Source organism: Ictalurus punctatus, chromosome 1 (genome assembly GCF_001660625.3).
Source record: "Ictalurus punctatus breed USDA103 chromosome 1, Coco_2.0, whole genome shotgun sequence".
NCBI lineage: Eukaryota > Metazoa > Chordata > Actinopteri > Siluriformes > Ictaluridae > Ictalurus > Ictalurus punctatus.
Genome location: NC_030416.2, coordinates 16,248,296 through 16,261,013, shown reverse-complemented (window position 1 = coordinate 16,261,013; position 12,718 = coordinate 16,248,296). Strand labels below are relative to the sequence as shown.

Genomic DNA, 12,718 nt, shown 5'->3' with positions numbered 1-12,718 from the left:
GAGCAGTATGATGTCCTGAGGTTTTCATGCACAGAGTGTGGGTTACTTGGGGCTTTGTTTGAGCTTCATACAGATCCTTGTATCTGGCTTCTTAAACTTAAACTTCTTAAAAGCAGAAGTTATTAGTTTACCAATAAGGATTTGTAGTTAAAAAAAGGAAGCAGAATCATATTGAAGGATTTTTGTCTTTGATGTTGGGTGCTTAGGTGATTTCATAAAACCAGATTTGACATTTTAGTTCTATTAAAAAAAAAAAAAAAGGTTTACAAGACTTCAAGACTGCAAGAGACATAAAAAAAGACTGAAGAGTAGAGATTAGACTTCTATAATTACACTACATGCTACTATAATTATTATACACTGTTGTAATTATGCTGTACAGTATATTCATCTTCAATTTAAGTAAAGCCTAAATGGATGGAACTGTTTTTGTAAGTGTATCTTCTTCGTATACATAGAAATGTAGACAACTGTAATAATCTGAGAATTTACATACTGTACATGTTGCAATGCATGTTCTAAAATTATGACCCAGTATTTACCTTGGTATTTATCTATAGATTGTAATAACAAAACCTCAGTGATTTGAATCTGCTAATTTACATATTTGAAATCCCTTGTTTATGCAGGTTTATCTTACATGCATTTAAAACTAATTTTAAAAACATTGAACAAAATTGCATGTCCACCAGAGTTATGCCTGACCTGGTTTTCAAGCACTTCCCTTTACAGAATAACCATGCAGTTCATTTGCTTTTTACAAATGCAAGTGTACTCTGTCTAGCAGATGGTCCTTTCTTTCTTTATTTAATCCAGTCTTCTGTAGCAACTGCCCATGTCAGATTTAAATTGTCCCTCCTGACTAAATTAGATGTGTATATTAAGGATGCAAGATAAACTGATGTATTAATAGAAATAGATTTTTTTTAAAGAGAATATACATCTGAGCCAAATAACAGGTTAAGGACAGATAACTAGTTTCATCATCAGAATTCTGATCACACCCAAGAGCGCCAAAAGCCCACTGAGTCCTCGTTCATGCCAATTGGAATGCACACAAGGTTGCCAGGTCCATTATCCAGTAATCCCCGACTGCAGGATCAACAGTTTTATGTGAATGTGAAAATTACCGGAGACCAAAGCTTTCAAAGTAAAGCTAAACACATTAAATGAGCCAACATAAATGATAACTTTTCAGAATCTGCTTCTGTAAAGACCACACCTTATGAGAAGGTTTCTATAATGAATGTCTTGATCCAAGTGTTTGTTTCCCTGGGTTTTTCTTTTTTTAGGCATACTTATGTACAGTTCAATATTCCATTTCATACAATACAATGATTACATTATACAAGTTCGTCTTGATTTGTGTAAAATGCACTAAAGGAGATGAAGATTAGGAATTACTCCAATCTGGCAACAGTAAAGGACAAAGAACACACACTTAGTTTAGCTCTCTGTTCTCTCTTGCTCTCTCACTCTGGACACATGCATGTGAAAGCATGCTTCAGTTTCTTAAATGAAAACGTTATTGCAAACTAGAACAGAATCCAGGTTGATAAATGACAACTTAACTAATCAATGTTTGCATCCTTTGTCTTAGTCTGAAAAAGTGGATCTTATTTTGAAGTTCGGTTTTCTTTAAGTGACCTAATTATTCTTTACATTTTTTATATGTTCAGCAAAATTTGTTTCTGTTTTCATCCACAATAAGCAGGTATTACTTTTGCTATGAAAATGGTTTACTCTATTTTTGCTCTTCTCTCTTCCTTTCTCAGATCAATGATGTTCCTGTCTCTGCTGCTGTGTGCCATCTGTCCCTTTGTCCTGCTGTCCTCTGCTGTCCCTGTACCAGGAACAGGTGTGTCAACTCCACATACTGACTAGGCTATGATTAATGAGGCTCAATACATAATGCATGGGGGTGCATTATTTTACTATTTTACTGCTTTGCCTCTCCAGAGGCTGTAATATATGTTGAGGCTTCTCACAGTAGGTGCCAAAGTAAGAAGTTCAAGGTCAGAGCTGAATACTGTCATTTATCAGCTGCCTATTTGCTCAACTGATACTTTTACAGTCACTTGGCTAGATTTTCTCCAGCTTTGATGTGTCCACCAAATAATTGTTTTCTCAATACTTATGATTTTCATCTTGGATGTGTATAGTTTTTTTTTGTTACCTGTTTACATCAAATGGGTGTTTTGAGGAAGTGATGACAAGAATGGACTTATTAGTCATTTTCTGTGTTATCATATATCACGTTACATCATTTCCTCAGATGAAACCAGGCTCTTGCAAGTGATGATCCCCGACAGCCCTCCAGTGTCAGCCGTTTTGGGAGGATCCTTAACCCTGCATTGCCATGTATCACTGCCACCCCTGTCCTTCTTGGGCCGCTTTGCTGGGAACACCATGCCGCGGGTAAAGTGGAGCATGCTCTCCTCTGGACGAGAGACTGAGATCCTGGTAGCACGAGGGGAGAGGGTGAAAATCAGTGAGCCTTATAAAGGTCGGGCCACTCTGCCGAACTATGACTCCTCTCCAACTGATCTCACCCTCCGGCTGGACAGTCTGAGGCACAATGATACAGGATTCTACCGCTGTGAGGTCCAGCAGGGACTGGAGGATGCTCATGTTCTGGCTCAAATCAAAGTGAAAGGTAATTATCCTAAGGCAATTTACACCTTAAACACCTAAAAAGAATGTTGTTCATACTCTTGTTGGCCCAAGTAGAAAGCTTTTGTACAACCCCAATTCCCCAAAAGTTGGGACAGTATGGGAAAATGCAGTAAATAAATAAATAAATGTTTTTGTTTAAAAAAAAAAAAAAAGAGTCATTTGAAAATTCAATTCACCTTGTGGTATACTGAAAACACATTAACACATTATCTGATGTTTTACTTTATGAATTTAATTTATTTTTGAAAATATACACTCATTTTAAATTTGATGACTGCAACACACTACAAAAAACAGTTTACCACTGTGTAACATCACCTTTTGGACAGCAGTTAGTTAAGTTTAGCAAGTGGAATTTTCCCTAATTCATACATTATGCATTTCTTCAGCTGCGCAACTGTACGTGGCCTTCGTTGCCTTATTTTGCGCTTCATAATGTGCCACACATTCTCAATCAGAGTCAGGTCAGGACTGCAAGCAGGCCATGCTAGCACCCGCACTCTCTGCTTACACAACTATGCACTTGTAATCCGGGCAGAATGTGGTTTGGCGTTGTCCTGCTCTGGATGGCAGCATATGTTTCTCCAAAATGTCTTCTCTTTGGCCTGGAGAACACCATGGCTGTTTTGTCCAAAAACTATATGAAATGTTGATATCTGGCTTTTTCTTTGCATAGTAAAGCCTTAACTTGCATCTGTGGATGCAGCGGTGAATGGTGTGGTGTTGACATGACAAAGGTTTACCAAAGTATTCCCGAGCCCATGTCAGGATATCCATTACAGATTCATGACAGTTTTTAAGACAATGACGTCTGAGGGATCAGAGATCACACGCATTCAGAATTGGTTTTCGGCCTTGCCCTTTATGCATAGAGATTTGACCTGATTCTTTGAATCTTTTAATTATATTGTGCACTGTAGAAGGTAAAATGCCCCAAATCCTACAGATTTGTCTTTGGGGAATGTTGTTCTCAAAGTGTTGGATTATTCGCTGATGCATCTGTTGGCAGATTGGCGAGCCTCGACCCATCCTTGCTCTTGAACAGGGGTGGGCAATCTTATCCGGAAAGGGCCGTTGTAGGTGCAGGTTTTCATTCCAACCAAGACCGAGGGACACCTGATTCCACCTGTTTAATCAGCTGATCTTGGCTTTCAATAGATTCAAGTGTGGCTTCTGCTTGGTTGGAATGAAAACCTGCACCCACACCGGCCCTTTTCGGATAAGATTGCCCACCCCTGCTCTTGAAGGACTAGGCCTTTTTTGAAGGCTCCTTATACTATGATTAGAAGATTGCCTCACGTGTTTCACATCACCTTCTTATTTCAACTTTTCTCATCACTATTAGGCCTAAATTGCCCATGTCCCAACTTTTTTGGAACGTGTTGCATGCATCAATTTAAAAATAAACAGTTGATTTTGTAAAACATCAAATACCTTGTCTTTATATGTTATTTGATTAAATACAACTCAGCACACATTTAAAAATCACTTACACAATCAAGCTCTTTGTTTTTATTAGCATTTTCCATACTGTCCCAACTTTTTCAGAATTAGGGTTGTACTTCTGTACTTCATCAGACTTAGTAAACTGCACTGTATATCCTTGGCCTAAAACTAGTGTTATAACTGATACTATTAATTTTCAGAACACATTAGCTCGGTCTCTGCTTTCAACTTTTGATATCTGAATATCCTTAGGCGTTGTGTTTCACTATCGACATGCCTCCAATCGCTACGCATTCTCTTTTGGTGAGGCCAAGAATGCATGTGAAGACATTGGAGCTCAGATTGCCACTCCAGAGCAGCTTCTGGCAGCATACAACAGTGGTTATGAGCAGTGTGATGCTGGCTGGTTAGCAGATGGATCTGTCAGGTCAATGAATTACCATACAACAAATTTTGTCCTAACTGTGTTGCTGTTTAGCATGGTGATGAAAGAAGCATGATTAATCATGAATGCATTTCTTTTTCTGTGGAAAATATTAATATCTCAAAGCATTTTTGTATGTGTATACTCAGATACCCTATCCATACGCCTCGTGAGGGATGTTTTGGAGATATGGATGGCCTGCCAGGGGTCCGGAACTATGGCATGATGGAGGCCGATGAGCTTTATGATGTTTATTGCTACATAGAAAACATACATGGTAAATAATGCAATTTAGTTATTTAAAAAAATTTTTTTGCCTAGTTTCTATTTTGAGGCCATTGTTTTTTACTTCAGGCAAAGTGTTCTACGGATCTACCTCACAGCGATTCACACTGGCTGAGGCTAAAGCATATTGTGAACAACAGGGGGCACAATTAGCCAGTACAAGCCAGCTATACGCTGCATGGAATGATGGTCTTGATCACTGTAGCCCAGGTTGGCTAGCTGATGGTAGTGTACGCTATCCTATTGTAAACCCCCGAGAGCGGTGTGGGGGGTCTGAACCTGGCGTTAAGACAGTCTATCGTTACAGCAATCAGACAGGCTTTCCTGAGCCTCACACTCGCTATGATGCCTACTGCTTCAGAGGTAACAAATATGCCTTCATTTTAATATTGTTAGCAGTTTGTTATTATTAATTTTAATATTTTTAGGAGCAATTGCAAATACTGCTCATTTCTATTATATAGTATCTGAATTTCAGTGTTCTTTTTGTTTATATTTTCACAGCGGTCCTTAGTTCTCAGACAGACATTGGCCAGGACATTGTGACCTTAGCTGACACAGAGGAAGAGTTCAGTCTAGGTCATGTGACTCAGAAGACAGAAAGTGAGGCTCAAGGGGCTGTTGAGATTTTCTCATTCTCCAGTAAACACACAGTTAAGACAGAGGAGCATGACCCTACACCATCCCCATTTGATAAAGTTCATACAACCATTGCTAGCAGAATTATCCTCACCACTCCAGCAATATATGGACAGAAACCTGAGCCGACTCAGAGCTCCTGGCAAGAAGTGCTCATCAAGCCCATTGATTCTGAGGCAGTGCCAAAGATACACCTGGAACCCAGCTGGACTCAACCAAAGTCAGCAGAAGACCAAGATAAAGAGAATAGTACAGTCAATTCAGAAGTGAAGACACACGATCAGTTAATGCCAGACATCAACCTGGAGCTGGGTGAGCAAGTGGAATACAACATATTTGCAGAGAGTAAACCAAACACAACAACTGACAACATGGAGCCATTATATGAGTTTACGGAGAATGGAGTATCTGAATCCATGCCTGAGACCATCCTTGACAATCAAGGTGAAAGCCATGTGGATGAGCATTCCACTGTAATAGAAGAACAAGCAGGTAACTTCACTGTGGCATTGGAATCAGATGTCAGTCTGGACTTCAGAACTCAGACCACTTCTTCAGAAATTACTGAGGGCTCAGGAAATGAATTGACTACAGCATTCACTGAGAAGATTGGCCCCAATGTCACAGTGAGACAAGATGATTCGTATGAACGTTCATCATCTGAAGTCACCACAGAGAGTTCTTTGCTGGAAGATATAAGTCAACCAACAATGAGTAAGTGGAAATTTAAAAAATAATGCATTTCATCCTTTTTCCATTTGAGTAAAATATCAGTGACTTGGCAATTGTGAGTAAAACTAACGTTTTTGTATGCTTTGTTTCATGTTAACAATGTCACAATAATTCCTTTAAATGACTCAATGATTGCAACTGTTTTTAATGCTACTTCACAGGTTTTGAGCAAAGTCATGAGCAGACTGTTGCAACAGTCACTTCCAGTACTGTAGCTCAAGTGGAGCAAGAAACAGGACATACTTCAGCAGCTGAATCCCTAGTAGTGTCTCTTGGTTCAGCTGATAATGATGGTGATCATGAGTCAGGTGTGACTGCGATACCTGTACATTTTTCAGAGAAACAAACAGAACCCATTGATGGTTCTGGTGATGATGAGAATGTGCTACTGTTGACTCTTCTGACTGCACCGGCGCCTCACCTGTTGGGCACATCAATTTCCCCAAATGCATTAGTTGTGGAGGCTAGTTCCCCTCAGGAGTTGGACATTACTGTTCCAGAGATCAGTACTCCATCTGGCATCAGCATCATAAAGGAGGAGGTGAAGCAGTTTGAGCAGGAGAGGGTGGAAAATGCACCTGTCCTCCATCCCATGCCAGCAACACCACTGACTGAGACCAAGACAATGTCAAGCAAAGACAGCACTGGCCATGAAGATAACTCATCAGGAACAGACAACTCTTCTGGAATGGGATCTTTAGTCTCAGATCTCTCCTATCTCAATGCCACTCCCATCATACCCTTCAACTCCACATACCTGCTGAACATAACAGAGGTTAATGATACTGAAAATGTTCCCAGCACCACTCATTTTGCTGTGGCGGTTACACTGATCCCAGACATGACCCTGACACCAATTTGGGACCCTATGACCCCTCCCACCCCACCACAGGAGTTCCGGGCAGATGTGGAGCTCAGCAGTGACACTCCAGTAATCACAGATGATCCTGACTTCTCAGCCGAGTCAGACTCTACTGCAGCTCCTACCACTGAGAACCCTGAAGAGACCCAGAGTCTGACCTCCTCCGTGGCAACCAATGACCAGGAACGTGAAGATCAGGACCTGATTCCCACCACAGAATCTCCAAACAGCAAGGAAGAGGAAGAACTGACAACCCCAACACACCATACAACACCACCTCCCAGACTAACAGAGAGAGTGCTGGACAGAACAGGCAGATCAGGTATTAGAATTAGAATCAAGGATTTTTCCTTCTATAATTTAATATGTAGCTTAGTACTTTTAGTTTACTTTCACAACATACACTATCCATCCATCCATCCATCTTCTAGGTTACACAAAATATTTGCTGTCTAAATCACTGAAAGCTTCATCTAGATGCTTAATAAAAATTCCATTAGCATTTTCCTCTTCCTGAAATTGTTTCTTGAGTTAATTATAATAACCTCTGTAACTCCTTGTGGAAAGGAAGACAAAAAAACACATAACAGAGTATTAATAGCTGTGGGGATTGAGACATTTTCTTTTTTCAAAACATACATCACTTTTGTCACAAATCCTAACAGTTTTGTTCACATTTTCACCAACTATATAATGGTTCCACCTAGTGGACAAACCAACACTTAGCTCTACTTTCAGCCTGTCTTTAACTGCACACTATATACACATTTTAAACCAAACTAGTTCTGTACTAACATTAATTCTGCTGTCATACTGAGCATAACTATTCAGTTTAAAAATTGGAACTGTGTATTTTTAGATGACTGTTTGGAGAATCCATGTGCTAATGGAGGCACCTGCGTAGACATCGGTACTAGTGTCAGATGCCTGTGTCTGCCAACCTATGGGGGAGAATTCTGCCAAACTGGTGAGTTATGTATGATAATTTTTTTTTAAATGGTTAGACTTGTACTGCAAAAATCTCTGAAATTCAGACCGCATCCTAAGATGTAGAATATTGATAAGATCATCACTGTGAATGCTGATTTAATTGCCCTTCTTAGATCTGGAGCAGTGTGAGCCAGGCTGGGAAAAGTTCCAGGGCAACTGTTATAAGCACTTCTCAAAACGTCAGAGCTGGGAGGTGGCAGAGCAGCACTGTCGGATGTGTGGCGGTCACCTGGTCTCTGTTATGTCACCTGAAGAGCAATATTTCATCAACCGTAGGTCTAAACTGACTTAAAGAAATGCTTACTGTACCTTATGGACAATTCATATGGTTGTTCCTATTATTAGATACAGTGCTGTGAAAATTATTTTCTTCTGTTTTTGTGTATATCTCATACTAAATAGTTTTAGATCTTCAAACAAAATACAACATAAAATAAAGGAAACCTGAGTAAACACACAATACAGTTTTTATTTATGTATAAGTTTTTTTTATTGAAGCAAAAAAAAAAAGTTGTCCAACACCTATCACCAATGTGGAAAAACTAATTGCCCCATTAAACTTACATTCTGGTTGTGCCAGCTTTAGCAGCAATAACTGCAATCAAACATTTCTGATAACTGGACATCAGTCTTTCCCTTACTTCTAGGACTAGGATTTACTCCTATGCTTTGGATCATTGTCTTGCTGCATAATCCAGTTGCGTTTGAGGTTCAACTTAAGGACTGAAAATCGGATTCTCATTAAGGATTTTCTCTTAGAGAGGAGAATTCATGTTTCCCTCAATTACTGCAAGTTGCCCAGGCCCTGAAGCAGCAAAGCATCCCCTCACCATCACACTTCCACCACCATGCTTGACCGTAGGTATAATGATCTTTTTGTGGAGTTCTGTGTTTGGTTTATGCCAGATGTAACAGGTCTTTCAAACAGTTCCACTTTCGACTCATCAGTCCACAGAACATTCTCCCAAAAGGTTTGAGGATCATCAAGGTCTGTTTTGGCAAAATGTGGAAGAGCATTAATGTTCTTCTGGTTTAGCAGTGGTTTTCACCTCACCACTCTTCCATGGATGCCATTTTTGACCCATGTCTTTCTGATAGTGGAGTCATGAAATTTTATTGATGCAGTAGAGGCCTGTAGCTCCTTTGATGTTGTCCTTGGCTCTTTTATGATTTGCTGGATGAGTAGATGCTGTGCTCTTGGATGAAATTTGGAAGGTCGGCCTCTTGTGGGAAAGTTCACTACTGTGCTGAGTATTTGGAGATAATGGCTCTCACTGTGGTTCTTTGGCATCCCAGAGCCTTTGAAATAGCTTTGTAACCTTCCCAGACTAATGTATTTAAATCACCTTCTTTCTCATAATTTCTGGAATTTCTTTCAACTTTGGCATAGCATCTTACTGGTTAAGACCTTTTAACCAACTTCATGCTGTTGAAAAAGTTCTATTTAAGTGTTGATTTGATTGAACAGGGTTTGCAGTACTCAGGCCTGGTTGTGTCTAATCCAGCTGAACCCCATTATGAATGCAGTTCCATAGATTTGGGGAATTAGTAACTATGGGGCAAATACATTTTCACACAGGTCCAGTTGGTATTGGATAACCTTTTTGCTTCAGTAAATAACATTATCATTTAAAAACTGTATTTTGTGTTTACTCAGATTACCTTTGTGTTATCTTAGATTTTGTTTTAATTTCTGAAACAATTTGTTATAAGATATACACAAAAATCTGAAGAAATCAAATACTTTTTCACAGCACTGTATTAGTGACATAAAACATCAATTTGCTTTTACTATATTTTATATTAAGCTTATGGAACTGAATGTATATAAGATGGTGGATGGTTGAATTGGTCCAGACAGCAGTCACAAAAATTGTTGGAAGTATCCAGTAATGCACAAACACCCCAAACCATCCATTCTGTCTGCAAGAAACCACTGGCGCTTGATGATTCCTAAAAGGTCCTTTGAAGCCAGAGTTAGATGCAGTATTGTCTTTAGGCCTGAAAAGCATGATGATAATCAGGCATTTGCTATGTGACTCACATCCAGGCTTTCTTCCACAGATAAGTATAAGGAGTACCAGTGGACTGGTCTCAATGACAGGACCATTGAGGGTGACTTCCGCTGGTCCGATGGAAACCCGCTGGTAAGCTTTGTATGGCTCAAACTGTTACGGAATTGTAATGGTAACCCACTGGTGCAGCTTACAGACTTCTCTGCTAATTGCAGTGTGATGTTCTGGGAAAGGTGCTTGTTAACTGCTATTTCTATAGTCCGTTTTCCTCTCTGAAAGTGTTAGAGATTACAAAATTGGATTAAAACCCACATCCGGTTTTGTAGCAGTTTATATATTTAGACTTTTGTTTCTTCTATCTTCTTTCTCTTTATATTGTACTGTTTCCAAAACAGGAAAAACAGACAGTGTTTTTATAATACACAGATATACTGTATACATCAGTGCAAAGAGAATGGTAATAAATAAAGAGAGAATAATTAAATAAAGCTTCAGTGTACCCTAGCAGACGTTATATAGCTCTTGACTTCATCACATAAAAAATATGCATATAAATAAATAAATAAATAATGCACTTCTAGCTCAGTTGTAGGAGAGTAAACTGACTTTACTGGATATTGTCCTTTACCTCTGGTACCTCTGGTGCTCTGTTGTGGCAACAGGCTTTGCAGGGCTGTTCAGTCTGTATGTAAGGAACACCCTTTTCACCTAAAGTGTTTAGTAAACTTCTTTGGCATCCTAAGCACTACTTTCAAGTCTTCAAGCATGTACAATATCAGTGGGTGCTCACTGTTTGTCATATAGTCAACAATTAACATATAAGCCGATAGCCAAGGTCACATTGAAAGGTCAAATGCAGGAAAAATATAAACTTGCAAAACAGCTCAACACAGATTAAGGCTATGAATCGCATACAAAAGCATTCAATGAAGCCTTTGACATTGACTTCAGAACACTCACAAAAAGCTTTCAAAAATGTGTTAGCAGCATGCTGGTAAAATGGTTTCCTGAAAATCTGGGCTAGATAGCAACTCGTGGAGAATTGTTTGCTTTGGGCCAGGAACACAAATTAAAAAGGATGTCACATATTATTCTCCCACAGATTGACTCAGACATTCTTCATTTTATACATACCTTCACTGTCTTAGTTTTTAACATGCTTTCTTAAATTAGTGTTCTTAATCCATGGGCGTAGGAGCCATTATACATGGGGGGACATTTCAAAATCTAGGTTTTGCCCCCCCACTTTTTCCTAATCTCAAATTTTACTTCACACTGGCTGCCTGGCTCCGAGGATTTCTGTGTTGGACAGTCTCCAAGTGAATACATTAAACACTGTTTAGAAACATAATTCCATAAAAAAATTAACTTTCGTTGTAATAAGCTCAGGGGTCAGAGTCGAGTAGCTAGAGATTGCTGAAACTGTTTTCCTGTAGCCAAGCTTGACGAGAGCAAAAAGTGTCTGTCACTGCAAGGTAACAAGCAAAACCTGGTATAGATTTTCAGGGCGGTGGCTACTCTTACACAACAAAAGCGTCCTCCGCGAAGCCAGAGTGTGTGTGTGTGGGGGGGGGGGGGGCGTCCTCCGCGAAGCCTGAGTAGGGGGAGTGCCGTCATCCACGAAGCCAGAGGAAGGGAGACAGAGTGATGCCCATAATGGCGTCCGCTGTCTGGCCAAGGGGCTGGGGGGCGTCCTCAATGGAGCAAGGCTACAGAGCGACGTCCTCAGCAGAGCAAGGAAGCAGAGCGACGACCTCAGCAGAGCAAGGAGGCAGAGTGATGTTCGAAGAGGGACAGGGAGGATGGGAGATGGTTTTAGTTGGGTCAGTAGCCCCCTCCTCAAAAAAATTTTTTGAGGGGTTGTGTGTCAAGCAACTCCTGAGTGGCTCTGACACAACTTACCTTCCCTTGTTGCTCCCACACCAGGAGATTCCTCTCTAGGAGGGCTTCCTGGGCAGCAAAAAAATCTACTGCATCCATCTTTTAGGTCAAGCTTTCCGTCATGTAATTGAAGAGGCAGCGGATGCAAGTGCAGATTTATTAGTAAAAAAAAAAAAAATTTAAAACCTAAAGCAGTGAAACATGAACTAGGGACATAAACACTGGAACAAATGCAAACTGACAGACGAGGGGTATGGCTGTGGAACACAAGATTACACAAATGTACAAAGACAACAACAGAAGCTTGATAGTGAGGTGCTCAAAGGCTACAACATAAATAAAGGTGCTAATGAGGGTGAGAGTAGGCACAGGTGAGCGTGATTAGGACATATGATGGGGTCATGTGATATGCTGGGGTTGATGGGTAATGTCGTTCAGTGCGGATTTTGGCATAACCATGACAGTTCTTAAAATAATGGCATAAAATAATGTGCCACCTACGTCACTCATGGCATCAAATTGTTAGAAAGTTTATTACCTGCTTGAAGAATCTTAAGATCCGTTTTTCCTCAACAAAAGCATAGCTGTTACACCAGCTTTTAAGTTTAGAGGCCAGCTTATGTACAGGGCAGAGAAGGGGGAGAGAGGAAAATGTATTATTATTATTATTATTATTATTATTATTAAACACGTTAAGCAGCCTGAGCCTGGCCATGGTGTGCTTTGAGATACACATACAGTGTTCTTAGACCATACCGAGAAAAAAGG

General features: G+C 40.0%; 1 protein-coding gene across 3 annotated transcripts in view; it reads left to right on the top strand.

Annotated features, from left to right (window-relative positions):
- The window catches only part of bcan (brevican), a 29,821-nt gene that overhangs the window by 8,876 nt on the left and 8,227 nt on the right, over positions 1-12,718 (top strand). For all 3 annotated transcript variants that reach the window (XR_008396773.1, XM_017472818.3, XM_017472792.3), the window contains exons 2-11: positions 1,776-1,858; positions 2,276-2,656; positions 4,375-4,549; positions 4,696-4,823; positions 4,901-5,194; positions 5,336-6,184; positions 6,364-7,386; positions 7,924-8,031; positions 8,168-8,326; positions 10,119-10,201. Coding sequence is in view for 2 of the 3 variants with exons in the window: in XM_017472792.3 (XP_017328281.3) it covers positions 1,776-1,858; positions 2,276-2,656; positions 4,375-4,549; positions 4,696-4,823; positions 4,901-5,194; positions 5,336-6,184; positions 6,364-7,386; positions 7,924-8,031; positions 8,168-8,326; positions 10,119-10,201 (3,283 nt within the window). In the remaining variant the exon portion in view is untranslated. The remainder of the gene's footprint in view (positions 1-1,775; positions 1,859-2,275; positions 2,657-4,374; positions 4,550-4,695; positions 4,824-4,900; positions 5,195-5,335; positions 6,185-6,363; positions 7,387-7,923; positions 8,032-8,167; positions 8,327-10,118; positions 10,202-12,718) is intronic.